At 37.6% G+C, this 20,173-nt stretch overlaps 3 protein-coding genes across 5 annotated transcripts; 1 reads left to right on the top strand and 2 right to left on the bottom strand.

Annotated features, from left to right (window-relative positions):
- Positions 1-313: 313 nt before the first annotated feature.
- On the bottom strand, positions 314-4,858 carry LOC125216930 (DNA (cytosine-5)-methyltransferase CMT2-like). Its single transcript, XM_048118722.1, has 12 exons — positions 4,204-4,858; positions 3,737-3,768; positions 3,539-3,644; positions 3,243-3,347; positions 3,034-3,153; positions 2,842-2,935; positions 2,565-2,767; positions 2,417-2,482; positions 2,096-2,341; positions 1,958-2,016; positions 1,812-1,878; positions 314-1,625 (listed from the first exon to the last, which is right to left on the bottom strand). Exons 1-12 carry the CDS (start codon positions 4,759-4,761, stop codon positions 483-485), a joined length of 2,799 nt encoding a protein of 932 aa, XP_047974679.1. The 5' UTR covers positions 4,762-4,858; the 3' UTR covers positions 314-482.
- Positions 4,859-8,124: 3,266 nt separating this feature from the next.
- On the bottom strand, positions 8,125-15,990 carry LOC125213729 (protein TOPLESS-RELATED PROTEIN 2-like). Of its 3 annotated transcripts, none has more exons than XM_048114429.1 (25): positions 15,138-15,990; positions 14,520-14,699; positions 14,314-14,427; positions 14,037-14,195; positions 13,705-13,882; positions 13,492-13,618; positions 13,290-13,396; positions 13,042-13,180; positions 12,760-12,869; positions 12,568-12,637; positions 12,392-12,465; positions 12,213-12,308; positions 12,046-12,141; positions 11,783-11,910; positions 10,960-11,194; positions 10,687-10,854; positions 10,491-10,598; positions 10,255-10,398; positions 10,040-10,150; positions 9,774-9,956; positions 9,569-9,697; positions 9,368-9,463; positions 9,057-9,242; positions 8,815-8,987; positions 8,125-8,502 (listed from the first exon to the last, which is right to left on the bottom strand). In XM_048114429.1, the coding sequence occupies exons 1-25, from the start codon at positions 15,215-15,217 to the stop codon at positions 8,304-8,306; spliced, it is 3,390 nt and encodes a 1,129-aa protein (XP_047970386.1). In that variant the 5' UTR covers positions 15,218-15,990; the 3' UTR covers positions 8,125-8,303. The 3 variants fall into 3 exon arrangements, with proteins under 3 accessions (XP_047970386.1, XP_047970387.1, XP_047970388.1); XM_048114430.1 differs by having other exon boundaries at positions 13,290-13,393; XM_048114431.1 differs by having other exon boundaries at positions 8,125-8,499; positions 13,290-13,393.
- Positions 15,991-17,601: 1,611 nt separating this feature from the next.
- On the top strand, positions 17,602-20,048 carry LOC125213992. Its single transcript, XM_048114822.1, has 4 exons — positions 17,602-17,895; positions 18,528-18,640; positions 18,737-18,821; positions 19,601-20,048. The coding sequence occupies exons 1-4, from the start codon at positions 17,683-17,685 to the stop codon at positions 19,688-19,690; spliced, it is 501 nt and encodes a 166-aa protein (XP_047970779.1). The 5' UTR covers positions 17,602-17,682; the 3' UTR covers positions 19,691-20,048.
- The last annotated feature ends 125 nt before the right edge of the window (positions 20,049-20,173 follow it).

The raw sequence follows: 20,173 nt of genomic DNA, 5'->3' as shown, positions 1-20,173 counted from the left end.
AAAGATATGCAAGGAATTATAGAAAAAGATATTAATTAATTTAGTATAACATGATATTGTTTTACTATTACTTAGGGTGTCTCCGGTGGCGCCCCTCCCACTCGCCCTTCCCATGCCACGTCAGCACTAGCCCTTCCCATTCCACTGCCACATCACTAGCCCTTCCCATTTTGCACTAGGATTTCCCGCAATAAAATTAATAAATTCACAATTAAAATTAAAATTTACGGAATTAAAATTTATAACTTTTTTATTTTTCAGGCAGATTTTAATATTGAAATTTAAAATTAGAATTTAATGAAAATTATTGGACTCGGATAATATTTAGAATTTAAATTAGTGATATAAATCATGAGTACGAGCCTATTAATACAATGTCACACCCAACATGTAGAATGTTTACAATCAGTGATAAAAATGTGACATGGGGAAAAATGGTACATTTATCAATCCCACAACCTAGCAAGCTCAGTAGAAGAAGGCTACATTGAGGAGAAATCCGGCGGCAGCGTCATCAGCGGCTCGTCTCCGGCAACCTTCCGGTACGCTACCCCTAGCGCGTACCCTAACGCCCTCGACACCGGCATGGAGACGGCATTCCCTATCTGGCAATACCGCTCTTTAACGGTGCCACAAAATCTATAGTAGTCTGGGAACCCTTGCAGCCTCGCGCATTCACGTATCGTTAGCCGTCTATCTTGATCCGGATGCAGTATCGACTGCACCCGGATATGAGGAATCGTCACCACCGTCGACACTGTCTCGTCCCACCATAATCTCCCATACGGCTTCTTCGACTTCCCTTGCTCGTACGTCAACACGCAGTCCGGGACGAGCAGCCTTCCCGTTGGCAGAACCACCGGCTCTCGTGTCGGATCACGACGCACCACCCTGTCCTCTCCGACTACCACTCCGGCCAGGTCCCTGAAGTTGGCTCCCTTCCGGTGCGGGACTTGGCACACGCGCATGTAGTCGGAGCACGCCAGCTTCATCGGCCGGTGGTCGTAGAGGACGCCATGCGATCCGGCCGATATCTTCCCGGTCGTGGTCTCGTCTTTGCTCATCCGGATGCGTTTCTGGAACTCCGTCTCCGGGGGTTTCTCGTACTCCATCTCCTCCCGGGATTCGTCGTTCGTGACGGGCGGGAGGTCGGAGATGGCGTCCCCGAGGACGATGGCGGGCCGCAACGCGTGCGGCTGGCCCTCGTCGTACGCCACGATGTTCCTCTCAAACTCGATGGGGGCCCAGTACCTGGCCACGACGTCGTGCGTGGGGAGCGGGAACTGCGGCAGCATCTGGCTCGGGTGGGCCCCCCAGATGAAGACGCGCAGACGGAACTGCGGGAGGCCGTAGCACCCTGAGGCGATGGTGCCGAGCCTAGCTTGGTATTTCATGAGCACGAGACGGCTTAGAGCGTATCGACCGAGAGAGCCTTTGTCGAACCTTATGATGTCGACGACGTTTTCCATCAGGCAATACTTGGGTTTCAAGAACTCCACTATGTCCATGAACACCACAATCTGGCGGTTTCTCTCGTCTTCCAACGGAGATTTGTAGTTTCGGTGGCGATTGTAGCCGCTTACACCCTGGCACGGCGGCCCTCCACAGATCACACCGACATCGCCCTGCAGAATACAACCAGCATTACTTACTAAGTTGGTGTTTAAGACTTATTGAACTTAACAGAAATGGACCACTCACACCCTTAAAAAGCCTTGTAAAGGGGTAGGGTTATTCATACTTATAGACGAGACACGATTATTACATAGTTGCTATGGGACATGATTTACGAGATTTTTAACAGAACTCACAGGAAGTGGTAGGATTTTAGACTTGAATCCTCTTCGAACAAACTCTTCTATTCGCTCTTGGCAATTGCTGAAATGGACAAGATAAAATAACTAGATGTGAATCAGCATAAGGATTGCTAATGTAGTTCATAGTTTTAGTTCCACACCTCAATCCTTCGGCTGCTTCCCATGTATCGTCATCAGGGCCGTACCCCTTCCAACGTACCTTAACAAATTCGTTTGCGAAAGTGAGATTTTAGGCGAATCAAAAACTAGCAAGAGATTCCTGAGGTAATTCCATGTACCTTGAAGTGTAGCCCGCATTTCCCACTTTCATTAGGATCACCGTAGCAAATGTCAACCAGATGAGAGACCTCGTACTCATCACTATATCCCTCTGTATCCGATGAAGACAAACAGGCCTCTTCGGCTTCTGGAAGTTCCTCTGTCTCGCATTTCAGGGTTCTTTCTATATCACAGACGTACGTCTTGCATAAAGTCTCCCATTGCTTTAGTAGTTCTAGGAAGTCCTCAGCAGCTTCATTTCTGACCTGCAGAACAATTCAGATATCGTCACGTAACCAAACAGACTAACTTCATCGAAATGTGTCTTTCGAGTTGGTTACATTTGTTTCTGGATGGTTCAGTTTCAAACTCTCACATGCAGCACTGTTATAATCAACAGCCCATCTCTGAGAAAAACGATGAAACGAGTTAGACTGATGATAAGACAACAAGGACTTAAATCATGGATTTACAATCGATCATGATTACCGTCTTGAGATTTACACTCGAAAGTTTTGCACCAAAACATAATCCAGTGGACATTCCACCGCATCCAGCGTACAAGTCCAGTAGCGCTAATTCTTGCTCAGGAGACTCGTACTCGGGCAAAAGCGCCAAGGGTGCCAACGTAACTGGTTCTTCTTCGGGAGACTTTGAGTTTGACAAGAATGGCTCAGTCCACGTGGAAGTTTCTGAAATAAAAATGTGACAGTAATGAGTAACGAGTCCACTTTGGAAAGGATATGTTGTTTATTGTGATACGAACCTGTAACTAATGTACGAAATGTTGAATAATTCACAGAGTACTCCATGTCATAATAAAATGCAGCTGACGGCACAGGGTTTCTTTTTAAGCGCTGCTGCAGTTTGATGAGAAGAAAGACCACACGATAGTTAAAAAAGTAGCGATAAATTGTACGAAATAACATACAGGAAAGCACTCTAAAGGGTTACATACCATAGAAGGTACTTTTACTATATTAACTTTTGAGATGATGCAATCTAATACGTTGTCGTTCATTAAGGTGGAGTAGAATATGCGCCTTTTGTCATGCGATGAAGCAGCACTTTTCAAAACCTGAAGAGTTCACAGGCATACAAAAATTAGTTTCAAATATGAATGAAACAAAAACTTAAGATGAAGATCAGGAAACGAGTTATAACAACCGTATCCTCAGCCCTGAAGAACCACTGAACCCTGAAGTAGTCTTCTCCTGCCGTCGTTTTGAAGAATTCCAAGATCCTCCCTATGTGTTTCTTGCTTCCTTCGCCCTGAATGAATTGCTTAGGACATCAATCTTGCAATATTAAACCATAACCAGATGAGTGATTGCTATCACATACTGTTTAGAGTTCCAATAAGTAAGAATTGAACCAAATATGATGATTTTCAACGAGCATAGCATGACTTTCGAACATAAAAACACACCCAAACAAGACATTGTAAATGAAATGAAATTTACCTTAACAAAAACACAATCTCCAATGTTCAAGACAAAGTTCCCTACTTTGGCTTGAGCGTAATGGCTTTCCACATTCAGTACAATTTCATCATCATCATCATCAGCGCTGAAAGTGAATACGAAGAATTTAAGATTCAGACACACTAGAAAATGTTAGAGAGTAAGATGTAGATAACAAATGTTGATAGGCTCACTCACTTTATTTTCCAGTTTTTGCCCTTTCCTCTGCTCTGTGTAGTCCAAAATCAGTCTAGTTAGAAATGTTCGTGTCACTGTGTAGACAATTCTGATAAGCCAGAATGCCAGATAAATGCAATACTAGACACAGAAAGTAGCAACTCTTTCAAGACAGTGTAAACTATGAAATATGCTTTCTTTTCGACAACGAGCACTCAGCCATATAGTCTACTAGGGAGTGGTGAACAATCAAGGAAAGTAGTATAAATCAACAAAGGCTATGGGTATGGAATTGGCTATGACTGCAGATAAAAACGAGTAAACAGACAGCTATCAGTTAAAGGAGGGTATCAATCAAACATGCCAAATCATCTAATTTGAGGACACAAATTCAGTAGCAAGACCATTGTACGCCTCTCTGAGATTAACCATGATGAGCAGCAAATCAAGAATTGCATGAGCTATTGATTCGATCAGCAAGAGCTCACCTTTAAATCATATCTCCATTGCCACCTTCTCCTAGCCTCTTCCTCCGGAATCGGCTCCCCTACAAAACAGCATAAAACACCCTTCTCCTTCCTCTTCTTCTCCTTTTGATCAGCTTTTCCAACAGCATCCTCAGCCACATTCTGTTTCAATTGAATACTCTCAGCGATCACCCCCTCTGAGCTGCATTTCTCCTTACTCAACAACTCAACACTCTGTTCCGCATTTCTTGAAACTGCCAGCATCTCAATTTCGGCAGCAGCCTTCCCTCTCCCTCTCCTCTCACTCACAACTCTCTTCATCAAGACAGTTCTCGATCTCAAGCACCTCTCGCTCAAAACCACATTCTCGGCGGCAGTCAAGGTCAACGCCGGAGCCGATGAAGAGGGGGGAAATGTCGGCGATGTTCTTGATTGGGGAGAGGGAGTTTCGGATGCGAATCTGCCTTGTTGGGGCAATGAGAGGGCCCACGCATCGTCGGGTCGGGGCTCCGCTTTGTTGCGGGTACGGGTTGAAGAAGAAGAGAATCTAGGGGATTTTCTGGAGGGGAGCTTCTTCATCGCCGGTGACGGCAAGAATCTACGGCTAGATTTGAGCGTGAGGAACAATGAGAGAGAAGTTGCAGAAATGGAAACTCAGTGGAAAGTAAATGCTGGTAATAATACACTGCTGAGCCTCAGGTGGTTATTTTTCTCTTTTTAGTTACACACTTGCAGTATTTTATTTATTAACTCATGCATTTCTTTTTTCTAATTTATTATATTCACCTACTCATGTAAAATAATTCATTTTTTGGATTTTAATTATTCACTTTAAAATTGATACTTATACTACTCCATTCATACTTAGGTAAACAGCTAGTTGTAGTTGAAGCATTTCTATAGCGTGTGAGATTTAAGAAATTCATGTATGAAAGGTTAAGTAGATAAAGTAAAGAGTGATGCTAAATGGCCACATTATGGTCAGTCATAATTTTAAAATATTATTAAAATTCTGTGTAGTTTATGCTCAATTGTTGAAATCTATGCCTCTAGAGAGTAACAATTTTTTAAAGACTAATATATCCTCAAATAAGTGGAGTAGTACTTTGTACTAGTAGAATATATTTATTTGTGTAGTAGAATATATTGTATATGTATCTTATATAAGTAGTACTCGTATATTTGTATCCAACCAATAATACGGCAATTTGGACTTCAAATTCCATTCTTCATTCTTGAGATTGGAAAATCAATAAATCCAATTCTAAGGCACTTTAAAATCAATAAATCCAACTCTAATGAAAAAAAAATACTTTTTCCTAGTTATTTTCCAATGCCTATATTAAAAAAAACATTGAACCATACGCTTTAGTTACGTAATTTAATAATTTTGATCAATTTTAACTATACTAATCTTTAATTATTATAAAATTATTTAGTAATTAACATGCACTTATTTGTAAGCAAGCACGTACATATTTTAATTTGCAAAACGAGGCAATAAAAGTTATTCAGATTATTTAATACTATATATTGTATAATTAATTTTGAAGTCATAATAAAATATGCTCTTGATATTTCAAATATATTATTAGTGATTACTTATGTTTAGCTCCACTTATTTAATTTAAACTAATTTAATTTATACTATAACTTATCCTATTATTAAAGTAACTTGTGAATAAAAACAATTCAAATGTTATACTACATATTAATTTACTGTTTAATTATAGTTTAATATAATAGTAATAATAATAATTTGTCAATATAATTCAAATTTAATTATTTACTAGAGTGTATTTTGAATTTTATAACTAATTTTAAATATAATATATATTTAACCTTGGTGTTACTATATCACAGCCTACTCACTAATAAGGAAATGTAATGCCACATAGTCATCACAGCCTTCCCACATGTTCTGGAACATAAAATTAATTATTACTTCTAAAATATAGGAGTATTAAAATCTTTGATTTCACAAGACTTTATCAATAATGTATACAAAATTAAATAATATAATGAAATTTACTTATTAATATATATACACAGTACTATCATTTATTAAACAAAAATTACACAATGCTGGTCTTATTAAAAAATGACTTATTAACTGCTTATTAACTGCTTTAAGGCCATTGGAGCATAATGCTGGTCTTATTCTAACTGTTAGTACTTAATAATACTAGGGGCGTGTTCAAGTTCCTAGAAATGATGAGAAATAGGGTGATTTCTAACTGTTAAATGATGTTCATGTTTCATTGAATATATCTGGAGAGCCTGATCAGAATTGGAAGGCCCGCACCGTTGGGCTGTGTAATACCCTTAAATCAAATCTGTTCCACACCGTGGTTTACAAATCTGCATTGAAGCTTGAGCCAAGAAATAGAGTTAAATTGACTAATGTACCCTTTGAATTCTCTGAAAACATAGAAAAAGCGGTGGTATTATGGTCACACTACCCATGTGGGAATATATTAATAAATTCATGCAGACCATTTCTTGATCAATTTCGGAAAAAATGAACACCCTAAACCTTCATTAATTATCATAATTGAACAATGCTAAATCTGGATTAGATTTTATTCTCACAAATCCATATCTAGTAAAATGAACAGGCCCTAGAGGTAAAAATGTCAAATGCTTATAAATGTCAAATTAATTAGTACCCTCCAATAGAGTCTATTAAGTATAATTTCTTTTTCTGTTTTTTTTTTGAAAGGGAAAATACCCCCAATTGTGCCTTGATATGAGGATGTCCATTTCTGAAAAAAATGGCAAATATTTTGGCCAAATGTTAACTAATAAAAGTTTTAATTTAATTTGATTAACAGGATACATTGGGAGTGGAATTAAAAAAATATTAAATTATCTAAGTTCCGTATAGTTTTGATTTAAAATATTATAAAAAATTGGTGGAAATTAACAATCAACTAAGTTTTGACTCAATTAGTCACTTAAAAATCGATCCTGAATATATTAAGTACCATACTGCAATCAAGTGACGAAGCCAAAAAAATTTTATTAGGGGATCCGAAGTTTAGATATTTTTTGTGTCGGAATCGTCGAAATTTTTGTAACATGAGCAATGAAAAATTGCAAAAGATATAATAGATGAATAATGAGAGAAAACAAAAATTAGAAAAATGCATAATAGAAACTAGTAGAAATTTATACGTCTGTTATCCTTAAAAAATAAGATGCAAGTAATTAAGTATAAGACTAAAGTTCAGATATATGCAAATAAAATAGCAGTGGGAGTAAAATTATTGGACATAAAAGTGTAAGAAAATAAAATAAGGCGGAAGGATTTGAACTTGGAAACTTAGAAATATAAGAAAATACTACAATAAAATAAATTCTTAGAAGTAAAAGTGTAAGAAAAAAAAAATTGATTTGTAGGTTGAATGAATTGAAATGTAGGAACATAAAATAAACTCTTGGACATAAAAGAGTAAGAAAACAAAACAAGAAAAAAATTGATTTTTAGGCCAAAGCTGGAATCGAATTTGGGTTTTGGGAGCATAAAATGTAGTAAGAAAATTAAACAAAGGATAAAGGAATAGGGATTGGGGGCAGCAGGGATCGGACTCGAGTAAGCAGGGCCACAGCCCTTTGCTGAAACCAACTGCGCTAGTCACAAATTATGCATTACTAGTATATACTAATAATGTCATTAGCTGAGGGGCCCAGTGGCCTCCCAGGCCCCATAGGCCATAGTGGCTTCGTCACTGTTGCAATCCAATTTTAATTTCCACCAATTTTTTATAATATTATAAAAAATTGGTGGAAATCACGTTCCATATTGCAATCCAATTTTAATTTTGAGAATCAATTTAACAGAAAATATAAAGACCATCTTAATTCACTAATTGGGTCAAAAGATAAATTTTAACGTCACTTTTTTGTTTAGATTGATTTGTAATGATTAGAAGTAGAAGCTACCAAAATAATGTCCTATAACCAAAATGGTAAACTATCATATGTTTAGGCTAAAACATGTGAGAAATATGTGATGGTGCCAGTGGTTAAACAACAATGTACAGAATCATCCCTCAATTCTCCTCACCTTACATTAGAGCCTTAAAACTATCCGTATTGCTTTTTCTCCAAAATGTCAGTCACCTCGATGGAGTTTCCGACGGCTGACTGCTCGACGGGATCCCGTTCTCTTGAGACGTCGTCGTCTTTCCGCCGCCCCATTTTGTGTCCACATCACAGGGCTCGATCACATGAACTGCCCCGTCGCTCATGCCAAGCCCAAATTGACTGCCATCCGACGGATGCGCTGCAATAACCACGGGGAACGTGTTGCCACTGCTGCACAAGCACAACACGTGTTCTAGCTCGAATGTTCTAATCATGGTTTCCCTTTCCTATTTATAGTACTACCTCCGTCATTTAAAAATAGCAACTATTTCCATTTTTGTCTGTCCCTTTAAATTTAAAAACAACTATTTCCATTTTTGTCTATACCTATAAATTATGCCCTTTCTATTTAGGAAAGTTTTCCTCTTTAATGAAGTGGGACTCATTCTCCCCTAACAATATTTCAATAATTTTTTCTATAATTTCTATTTTTAAAGGACGGAGGTAGTATAACATCATCAGCTTCTTCTTCAAGCTGCGTACCTGGACACTGAGGCTGGTATGTAAGCGGATGGTGCTATCCTACAACGAAGGCTTAGGCTCTCGGCATCAAAGATTCCAACAGCGCCATCACAAAATCCGGCAAATACCAACAGACCATCGCATGAGTAGATACCACTTGAAACAGGGGCCGACAGCGAATCCCTCGGATACCACTGCAAGAATTACGATGATCAAAACACATAAATATGTGAAAGCTTTGGATTCAAGCTTTGGAAACTCACTGCGCGTAAACATTCAAGTTGAGCATCGTAAACTGCTATTTGGCTCTCATGAACAACCAGCAGGTGAGTTTGGTTGTTATGGAACTGGACTTTGGTTTCTCCAACCAGGGGAGTTTGGTGGCCCGGAGGTGCCTGGATAGTCCGTGCCATCTTCTTCTCCCATCCGTCAATAATCCACACACACAGCTGCATTCACCATAGAAAGGCGTATAGTCGTTATTTCTCAGATAATATAACCAAAATCAAGGAAGGCTTTTGATCGCGAAACATGCTCAAATACGTAAAAGAGATCTTTATCCAGCGAAACGTGCCTGTGCATCAGCTCCTGATGACACCAATACGTTCAAACTTTGTGAAAATGCAAGCCCTGAGATCCGTTTCTGGTGACCCTTGAGCTTGGTTTTAACCTATTGCAAATCGGACAAAGAAAGGGTTAAACCAACAACACCATCCAAATGAATCAGAGAGAGCACATTCAAAAGGAGCTCTTCTTCAAAGGTAGAAGAGTTTACCTCATCAACCCTAACATTGTAAATTTGAACTGTCGAGTCTTCCATCCCAATAGCGATTATATTGTTGTCCTGGGGATGAAAAGCCAAATAAGTTGCTGCAGGAGGCGGTGGCATGAACGTTGTCATGACCTGAAAAACGAAACTGGACGATATTAGTAAATCAATGGAAACGGTTCAATGAATTTCTTGTAAGATGCTAACGAACCTTGAAAGTCATCATGTTGAACAATGAGACCTTTCCCCCTGAAGCAGACATCACATAGGAATCATTTTTGGATAAGGCGATGCATGCAACAGAGTCATCAGCTGGTTTGGCATCATTTACATCGTTAGACATGAGAGCCCCATTAGTAGGCTGCCACAGCTGTGGCACAATGGTGGCAGAAGACTGAAAATACATATCAAAGAATTCAGATCAAGACGAACATGATTGACATCATCTCACAACGAAATTGGAAACTGAAGTTAAACCTTGCCAGTGGGATTCCGGTCATTGCGCTGCCACTTCCACAGCTTATGGACAGCGTTTGAAGCCAATGCAAGTACAGCTAAACCAGAATTTGTGTATAGCAGGCGTACAATCTACGATATTACACTGGTTATTGGAAACATGCATAAAGGAGGATGCGAAAAGAAAGAAACACAGGCTGATAAGGTATGCGGTATCATGGTATCAAAGATCATACTTTGCTAGCTGTGAGAGAATCGGGCAACTTCAGAGTCTTGAGTTGAGATGAATCAGTGATATCTGCAAACTTCCAGCTTTTAATTTTTTCTGTAGTATCAATCCTTGGTTTCACGTCTGCAGTTCTGCTGCCGTCCAAAGTGGCCTGTCTCATGCAAATAAGTCCATGATCAAAATTGTAAAACCGCCTACTTTGACAATTTTTAAAAAGTGAATAAATTTTGAACAGAACATTACTAGATTGCCAAGCGACATTGGCTGAGGGATTCGGTCAGTTTTTTCAACGACATGGGATGCAGAGGCTGAAACATTAGCAATGGGACCTAATGCACCAGCAATTGCAGGCTGTAGAGATAAAGTAGCATAGGAGAAATTGGAACCACGTATAAAAAGAAAAATGGATAAAACACTAATAATAAAAGAAAATAATTACTTTGGCATTAACTGCTTCAGCATAACCACGAGCGCCATCAAGTGCTCTGGTCTCCAGCATTCTCAACATGCGCTGTCCATCAATATTGGCCAATATCTTAATTCCATTGTCACTCGTTGTAACAGCAAGCAACGAGCCTTCCTTGTTAAATCGTAATCTAGGGCTGGCCTAAAGAAAGCATTACAAAAGGAAAACTTTCTGATCACTTAATGTACGGATGTACCACACAACAACAACTCAAAGCCATGCAGGACTCGTATCATAAATACTAACAGGAAGTCCGCCATCACCGTCTGTATAAGTAAGCATGTTGGTATTATCCATATCCCAGAACTTTATCTGAAACTCATCACCAGCGGCTAAGAAATGGTTCCTTGTAGTGTCAAACTGCACAACTCCTAAAGAACGTTTCCGAAAACCAGAGTACGTTCTCTTGATCGCACCTTCGCTTTCATTCCACTCAACTAGGTGAGATTCACCTTCTTTGCTAGTTCCACAAGAGAAGAGTCTGGAAGGAATGTCCCAATAAACAAATAAATAAATAGCAATAATATCAATTTAGCCTGAGACAAAAGGATATGTTCTCTGTCTAAGTGAACAAAACGGGAATTTACTCGGGCAAGTCTAAGTGCAGAAATTGAGACATAAATCTCAACCAAAAAATAGGTTTTGCTTTTAATTTAGTGTTCCCTGTCAACATTTCTACAACACCTAGTTTCTAATAAATCACAAAAATTGACTCAGTCTCTTAGAAAAAAGACCACCAGTCTGTTATTTAACACAAAAGACTTGAAAACCTAATCAATCATGCTTCCAACCTCACAGAAAACTAAGTTGGAAATAAGTCCTTCATATACTCTTGACGGCTTGTGTCGCTGCAATTTAAGTCCACTAAGATAGCTCTTATATGATCTCATTTTCGGCTAATTCCAACACTGTGATATTATTATATTCTCATTCTCAAGTATCAGAACATTGGCAATATTAATATTTCTTCTTACTCTTTCAGAACAAACAAAAGTGTAGTGCACCTATATGCTAAAATTTATCAATCACAATCACATTTTTGGGGCAAAGACAATAAGGGAATACACACCTTGTTCCATCAGCACTATATGCCATCGTTGTGCACCAAAGTCCAGGGGCATCATAATCTACTCTTGATCCCAAGGAATCATATAGCCATGCCTTTATTTTTCCATCAATTGCTGTAGAGAATATAAACTGCAGAAAAATAGGATTAGTTTTTTTTATTTTTTGTATTATATATCAACAGACACCAATAGAGATTTTTGAGGACTCGGGATTCAATGAGAGATTTCTCAGGAACATAAAAAGAAGTAAACTGTAATCATCTACCTGAATATTTTCTTTATAATGTGGACAAACAGAGTAAACAGGAGCTTCATGACCTTCAAATGTATACTGTGTACGCCCAGAAACAGCATCCCATACCTGTGACACAACTTACCAAGTAAAACCTTCGAGTCTCATGTTGCAAGGCTTTGAAAGTCAAATTTAAATACCTTAATTGTCTTGTCATCTCCACATGTAACAACGCAAAGCTGTTTATTTGGATGAGCAAAGGCAATGTCGTTAACACCGCCTACATGAGCATCAATCTACAAGATTGAATGAGTCATTAGTACTTGATACTACTACATAAGATAATCTTAAATAAGGAAATGCTTCAAAAAATGCTCACTTCTAAATGTTGTCCTAATTCTCCGGCAGGATTATATGTATATATCTGAACAATATGCTTGGAGAAGGCAACACCTTAACCAAAATTTATTACGAGAAATATCATCAACTGCAGTACTAGATTTTAACATATTCGCAAAAATAATTGTGATCTGTTTACACGACAATTTACTGTACCAAGTATAGATCCATCCGGGCCCCAAGCACATCTGTTGACAGATATGGTGGCATCTTTAACCAAGGTTGTCTGAATAAGTCAGTGGAATTAATTAGTGACTCTTTAAGAAACAAGGAAAACTTGAGCTCAGAAAATAAAGGACAACTTTCAATCATGAAACCTAAGCACATTATCCAAGTATTAGCACTCACTTGAAAGGGCATTGAACAAGCTGATATGTCCCAAACCTTAAATGTTTTAAGAGCTAACCGTTCACGAGAACCAACTTCCCATATGCTAATATCACCAACATTTGTTCCAACTACAATGAAGATTGCAGTCAGTTGCATACTCGAGCAATTGAAAATCAATATTCTACTAATAGCATTTCATGCCATCGTGGAAGAATCTACGAATATAAGAGGTAAAAATCTTCAATGAGAAAATTAAGAATTGAGGAGCACAACGAAAGAGCGCAATGAACAATGGCTAACCTAAAAGAACTGTTTGTTGTAGTGGATGGAAGTCCATGCTCATCACATTTGACCCTTGATTGAGACTTCGCACAACTGTTTTGGGAAGGTCATCTGGCGAATAGATATTAGGCAGATGAGTAGAACCAGAAAATGAAACCTAGTAAAATCAGCAGTGTGTCAAAACATGGAGATAGGTCAACCAAGTATTTTAGTATGTTTAAAGGGGAAAGTCAAAATAATAGAACAACAGTTATATTTTCTAGCACCTCATCAGGATGTCCAGCTCGAAGACGTTTCAACAAATGCTCTGAGTCAGCAGTCTGGTATTCCATACCAGGACCACCAGGAGTTCTTGGATGTTTCAGAAATGCTGCTGAGAATCATAAGGGGAAATCTTATCTGATCATGACATCATTTTTAACAAAGTCCATCTCTAACCATGTTACATAGAAATTTTAAACTACTGACCAGAACTAGATGCCTGAATGAGACCAGGTGAAGCTGCAGCAACAACTGCATGAGGTATAGATGGGTTAGGACTTGACATCCAACCTGCAATAGCGCTTGGAGGAGGAGAGACAACTGGCTGGAAAGGCTTCAAAACAAATTTTTTTAAAAGTTAGAATGCAAGGGATGTGCATTAAGTCCTAATATAATATCAACGGCAATCATTCTACTCACACCATGACCCCCAAGAGGATGAAAGAGACCAGGTTTGGGGACCGATCCAGCAAGAGGAACATTATTAGTAGGTGGCCCTCGTGTGCCATTACTCGAAGCACAAGAATGATCAGTAAACAGAGTTTTGATATCTGGATTGGGGCGTGGATTCTTACAAAGCTGATGCTGCCAGTTAAGACTGAAAATGGCAGATAGACTTGGCACGATCAGTACCAATATGTTTAAAGAGTCTAATATAATCAAACCAAGTGTGCAAGAAGCAAAAGCAACACAACATAGTCTATCAAGATGTATTGCAGATGAATATTCTACATGTCAAAGCTAGTCCATACCTTTGATTAATTAGAGTTCTTAATCTTGAAGCCTTGAATGCAGGCAATGTGAGCTTGTCGCGGAACAACGGATTTGCCTCTATAAGCTTTTTAAGTTCAACTAGCATAATGTTCCGCGCAGACCTTGTGTCCCCATACTTGGAGAGCTGTTCATTCTGCCTAGAAAGATGTAAACATTCATCATACCAAAAGGTTGAAAACTTGAAATTAAAAAAAAAAACAAATAAAAATTTGTGCAATGAGGTTGAGAACTACATATGGATGAAACTCAACTTACCTAAAATTGTCAAGAGTCAAAAGCTGAGTTATCTCTTTGAAAAGATCTTCGTTAAAAGAGGCAAACACCTTGAGATCCTTCACGAGGATCTCAACTGCTTTAGGCCGGTCGTCTCTGAAAGTTTTGGGGACAATTGGCAGAAAGGGATCATTAATTAAATGCACAAAATAATAAAGCAATGCATCATAAGTCTGAAGAAGTTGTACCTATCAAGAGCTTCAAGATATTTTTGCTTTCTAATCTCAAAGAAAATTTTCATCGAATATCGGTTATCCTCAACCTTCGTAAATCCACTTAAGTAACGTTCAACCTCATCCCATTCACCTGCTTGGACACTCTCCTCAAAGTGCTTCATATTGAAGAAGAAGCCAGATTCTTGTTCCAACCTAAAACAATACAGTCCCAAGACTTATTATAAATTATCATACCATAAAACTCAACTGACTTTTCACAGAAATGATGCCACATGCTTCTGGGCAGCAGCCTGCTCCGATGAAGCTGCTGTGTGCCATATATGCTAAAATGAGTAAAAACCTTTCTCATCATATATATTGCTAGCTTTTCGAAATAATTCTAAATGAACCATTTCAACGAAATTTTTTAATCTTACTTTAGTATGTTCAACTCTATGTATTCCTCTATCCGTAAAGTACACTGAATGTACAGAAATGGCTATAACAGAGTTTACACTGAAGCTTATCGATGAAGAAATGCTTTATTTTCCCTAAGTGAATAGTTTTACGAAATGCTTAATCAACCATGAGCCAGATAAAACCAACACTGCTTATAACAATGGCTTTAACACCCCCAAAAAATGAACTTACTTATGTACAGTCTCCTTGAACTTCTCTTCATCTAAGAACTGCAGTATCAAGAACACCAGTTCTCGACTCAAAGAGGACATCGTGACAGTCCCGGGCACGCCCAACCACTCCAGCGCAAATCTCCAATGGTGGTTAGATCACATATATTGTCAGAAAACAAGCACCTCGACTACCTTACCAACTTCCCGATAAACTACGCACCCCTTTCTTCTCAGAGACACACAACATTCCGTTCAGAAACGTGATTCACCAAATGCCAAACCATTCAATTCTAGAACACCTTAGCTACTTCAATCAAAAAAGAATAACACAACTCAAATCACATTGTGTGCCTAAACATTCTTCCAACATACACTTCAGCATTAACCACTAGCACATTTGAAGCAAGAATATCAATTTCTACATACCAACAAAACTGAAAAAAAGGGAAACTTGGAAACACCCCAGAATCAAATATTCAAACTTGCTTCAAAAATAGCCTTCCCCTATCCAAAATTCATCATTTCTCAGAAAATATTACTGATAAGTCACAACCCACAAAAACTAATGGAAAATATAAGTGCTAATAGATCTAAAGCATAATTCTCATTAGAAAAAGGAAAAGTAAAAGGAAAGAAATTAGATTCAATCCCAGTGGCTCCACAAGGTAGGGTTTTGATTTCTCAGCGAGGTAAAGAAGCCTCCTTTTCTTTTCTTTTCTTTCTACTGTCTTTTCTCTTTGTCGTAGATACACTACCGCAGCTTCCACATTCCTCCTTTGGACTACTACGTCTACATCTATATATGTGTACGGATAATTCTTGTTCACGTTTCTCTCTCTAAAACAGCAGCCGCTTGTTTATATATGACGATGAATTAAGGGCATGCGCCCACTAAATTTATGCCTTCCAAGATTACGACAGGCCCACAGCATAATATTAGTACTGATTAGAGTTTTTTTTTAACCTTAAATTCTGCTAATTACAATAAATGAGATTTTCAAGTTTCAGAGATTTGTCTGATTGTGGATAGATTTTGTCTTCTTGTTAATTTTCATGCTACTTTTGTTTGGGAAAAACGACTCACTTTATTTTTTTTTTACTTCTTCAATTTCCTTCTCTTTTTTATTGTATTGGGAGAAAAGGGAGTTTGCCAATTGGTCATGTGATAAAATCAAATTTCTATTCGTTGATATTGTTTTTTTGTTATATTTATTCCATTGTTGATACTTTGTTTGAAAATGGCAAATGAATTGCATACACTACTTATACGTCAGCGTGTTGAATATTGTTGTATATTGTTTATAATATTGATGTATAAGTAGTATCACAATGTCATTTTAAGAGGGTTGTCATTTTAACACAAACCTACTTTCGCATCTTTAAAGAAGACATGCAGTAAAGACCTGTCACTATAATTATAAAATGTTTAATTGCTAAAGTGATACTCCCTCCGTTCCACAGTAATAGAGGCATTTTATTTTCTGCACTCATTTTGATAAAATGATATTAAATAGTTAAAGTGGTGAGAGAGTAAAGTAAGAGAGAGAATAATGTAGAGAAGAGTCTTATCTACAATATTCTCTTTCATACTCTATTTTTTTCTCCACTTTAACTATTTATTATTATTTTTCCAAAATGAGTGCGCAAAATGAAATGTCTCTATTACTATGGAACGGAGGGAGTATAATGAACGGACTTAAGATCTTATTAATTAATGGATCTGAGTTCAATTCCTATATAAGTACCACTTTTTGTGTTAATTGTTTCCTAAGTATATTAAAAATTATTTTTTTATTAAAAATTCATTTTTGTGTTATTTGATTTTAATTACATTAAAAGATAACTTAGAGAAATGATATTAAGGGGATTTGAATCCAACCCAATCATAATCAATAGTACTAGAAACTAAGTCCACCACATTCACAATTGAGAACCCAAGCCACCACAATTAATGGAAACTTAATTTGATAAATATACTCCTATTAACAGGGAAAAGAAAACTTATTTCTTGTTTTGAAAATGATACTTTAAAGGGACTCGAACCACCACATTTGCTAGAAACTTAAATTCACCATACTCACCATTTTAGCATCTTATAACGACACGAAATTGAAACACGTCTAGATGCAAAACTGAAATGCATCATTCCTACCATTAGAAGTTAATAAATGAAGTGAGATGATGGAGTGTGTAATAAATGAAGTGAGTTGGTTGAAGGTGGGTCTCTTTTTGACTTTTTGATTTTTTATTTTTGTTTTGGTTTATTTTAATGTAGATAATGACATTTTGATGTAATTTTGATGAACAATGGAGTAAAATTGTATGACCAAATATGGAAAATTCTAAATGTGACTCTAAAACTGAGACGGACTTTTATGGTAAAATGTGACTCCCAAACTAGAACGGAGGGAGTATTTATAAGTTTGAGAAATTATGATTCCTGTCACATATTTCCAAATCGCACCGCAAATGATCATAAATAGGAATAGTAGTCCTTTCCACCAATTCCAATTACTAGTCTCTACTGATTACTGAATCCCCCCATTTGGAAAAAGAACATAGAGATGATGCAGAGATGGTGCTGGAGGCTCCGCTCTTTGGCATCCTTTGCTTCCTCTACCCACCTCCGCCCTCCCGCCGCCGCTCGTCTCCTCCACACTTGTCCCAGTTTATTCCACAAACCCCCAATCGCCACTCGTTCTCTAATTGCACCCAATTTTACCTCCCACATCAGCGCCTCCACCTTTCCCTCTCCTATCACACACTCGCCTCTCTCTGTAAGTGTCTCATCTTAGCCCTCGCTCCTTTTTTTGTTGTTTTCTTGTATATGTGTTCCTGGTGGTTGAAAGCTGGCTTTTATTCTTGATGTTGGGTTATTTCCTTATCAGAATATCTGAAGATGCTTGCGCATTTTAGATTACATTGCTCCCCCACCCTCCACCAATACCATTGTGTGTGTTAAACATTCTTGATTGATTTTTTGGGGGATGTTTATCGATATCAAGTAATTAGGAATGTTAATTGCTATTTCCATCATCAGCCTAATGGTAGAATGTGATGAATTTTTCTGTAAAGGTTGCTACTTTGTGTTGGGATCTGTCCATATGTCAGATCATCCAACTCGATTGAGTTCTGGGTCAGTTTGAACTGTTAATCTTAAATGTTGTTATCTAAATGAGATTTTCACAAGTTTCCGACACTTTTTGCGTGTACCGGTATTATACTCTCCACCGTCTATGGTCATTTTGGTCTTGATTTGTTGTGTTTTCTCCATTTGTTTCTTGCTATTAAAATTATACATTTTTCATCTTGTCGACACCACTTAGATATATTGAACATATGTTTGCTGTGATAGGAATTTGTTTATTCATATCTTCTCATGTCTCGTATCGAAATGGTATCTTTTTAGTTGATCCAAGTACGGCATATCACTGTTAAGCAGAGGAAGAGGAAGTTGAAGAGTAGGAAGCCAATGACTCCAGTAGTTTCCAAAGTCAAAAAAGTCAAAATCAAAGGCTACTCGTATGTATATAATGCCTTCTATAGATGCACTATATTTCGTCAATTTTCTGGATCTGGGAAAGAAACACTGATAATGCGATGGTTTTTTGTTATTAGGTCTTATAAAGGAAGATTTAGGCTTATGAATGATGGGCAGATCAGGCGATGGAAGGAGGGGAAGCGGCATAATGCATTCTCAAAGGTTTGCGTACTAAGCATCTCATAGATATTTTAATATATATACGAAAAAAAAACGAGTAGCTATTACCGATAGGGAAGTTGTCGAACAGGTTACTTGAGACGTCTTCCTTTTTCCAGTAATTTACCGCCTAAACATGGATTATCCTAGCTCTAATAGAGCCACCTGGTAAATATCATATGATCATAGATCTTCTCAACTTTGGAAGAATTGGAAGGTTTCTGTTGAGTACGTTTCACACTATATAAAAGAAGTTTTAGCTATAATTTCTTTAATAATATTTCATGTAGAAGTCTAATTTGGTGTATAAAAATTTTAGCTATACTTAATGCAAGGTTTAGCTATAATTATCAGTACAAGTTTTAGCTAGAGGATTTGATGGAGTATGTACTGAACATTCTGGTGCCTATCATTTAATAGTAGCAGCAATTATGCGGTTTGTAGTACAGTTTGGTGGTTTTTTCTTTTTCCAGATGTCTTTTCTCTAGAATGTGCTCTATGGTCTTGTGTTGTAAATACTACCCATGTACTGAATTATCCATAAACAAGGAAACTAATGCTTCAGAGAACCAACTACGTACTAGATGAGTTTGTGGAGTATTCTTTAAAATAGGTTTTTTCTTTAACTGATCTAGTATTGTTCCATTTTATTTTCGTTGATTTCACCTTTCCCTTTTCTGCCAAAATCATTCTCCCACTCTGATTCCTCTCCTTTGATGTCTCCACTGGAACCTCTTCAAATATAAAACATACTAATAAAATTACTTGGTTTGTTATGGCAGTCTAAGAAGTCAAAACGACGACTGAGACAACCTGGTATTGTTCCTGCGGCTTATGCAAAGGTAATGAAGAAGCTAAATTTCTGCGCTTGAAGCAAAGTTCGCAATGCAGTAGCCTCGTTGTCGCTAAGAAGGCTGCCCTTGTCATCAGAGCATACTTCATCGCATAATTTCCATAGATGCTTGTAAGTCAGTTTTTCAAGGCTCCTCTAACTGATTGATAGATTTAGTCCAGATTTGCAGTTTTGCGGAATACTGCATTTCGTTTGAATTGGTTGATGGTTCAATTGTGCTTTCCTTAACAAGACAACTGCTCAAAACGCTGAGATGTGTAAGGTGGGTTGCAGTATATTTTGTGCTTGCAACATTAGAGCTACCTTCATGTGGATCTTATTTTGGTTGTACCTTTCGCTGGCATTCTTATACAGGATCAAGAAAGTTTGTTTTTTAACGATTTCTATCTCAGAGGTTTTACTTTTGGCATGACAAATGCATCTTTGATTTTAGGATTTTTCTTACATCTAACTTCTATTTACATCCCAAAACTTCCTGAAAAGAAACAGGCTACAAATCTCT

The sequence above is a fragment of the Salvia hispanica genome, chromosome 3, assembly GCF_023119035.1.
Source record: "Salvia hispanica cultivar TCC Black 2014 chromosome 3, UniMelb_Shisp_WGS_1.0, whole genome shotgun sequence".
In the NCBI taxonomy this organism is placed as follows: Eukaryota; Viridiplantae; Streptophyta; class Magnoliopsida; order Lamiales; family Lamiaceae; genus Salvia; species Salvia hispanica.
The sequence above is the reverse complement of the archived record's forward strand: the minus strand, read 5'-3'. Positions and strand labels throughout refer to the sequence as shown.

Coding starts and splice junctions, on each gene's coding strand:
- LOC125216930 (XM_048118722.1), bottom strand. CDS start 4,761: ATGAAGAAGCTCCCCTCCAGAAAATCCCCTAGATTCTCTTCTTCTTCA. Junction 3,348..3,538: donor GAGATTGTGTTTTTGTTAAG/GTAAATTTCATT, acceptor CAATTCATTCAG/GGCGAAGGAAGCAAGAAACA. Junction 2,342..2,416: donor TGAACCATCCAGAAACAAAT/GTAACCAACTCG, acceptor ATTGTTCTGCAG/GTCAGAAATGAAGCTGCTGA.
- LOC125213729 (XM_048114429.1), bottom strand. CDS start 15,217: ATGTCCTCTTTGAGTCGAGAACTGGTGTTCTTGATACTGCAGTTCTTA. Junction 11,195..11,782: donor TATAGTGCTGATGGAACAAG/GTGTGTATTCCC, acceptor CATTCCTTCCAG/ACTCTTCTCTTGTGGAACTA. Junction 8,988..9,056: donor AACTTGAATGTTTACGCGCA/GTGAGTTTCCAA, acceptor TAATTCTTGCAG/TGGTATCCGAGGGATTCGCT.
- LOC125213992 (XM_048114822.1), top strand. CDS start 17,683: ATGATGCAGAGATGGTGCTGGAGGCTCCGCTCTTTGGCATCCTTTGCT. Junction 17,896..18,527: donor TCACACACTCGCCTCTCTCT/GTAAGTGTCTCA, acceptor GTATCTTTTTAG/TTGATCCAAGTACGGCATAT. Junction 18,822..19,600: donor GGCATAATGCATTCTCAAAG/GTTTGCGTACTA, acceptor TTGTTATGGCAG/TCTAAGAAGTCAAAACGACG.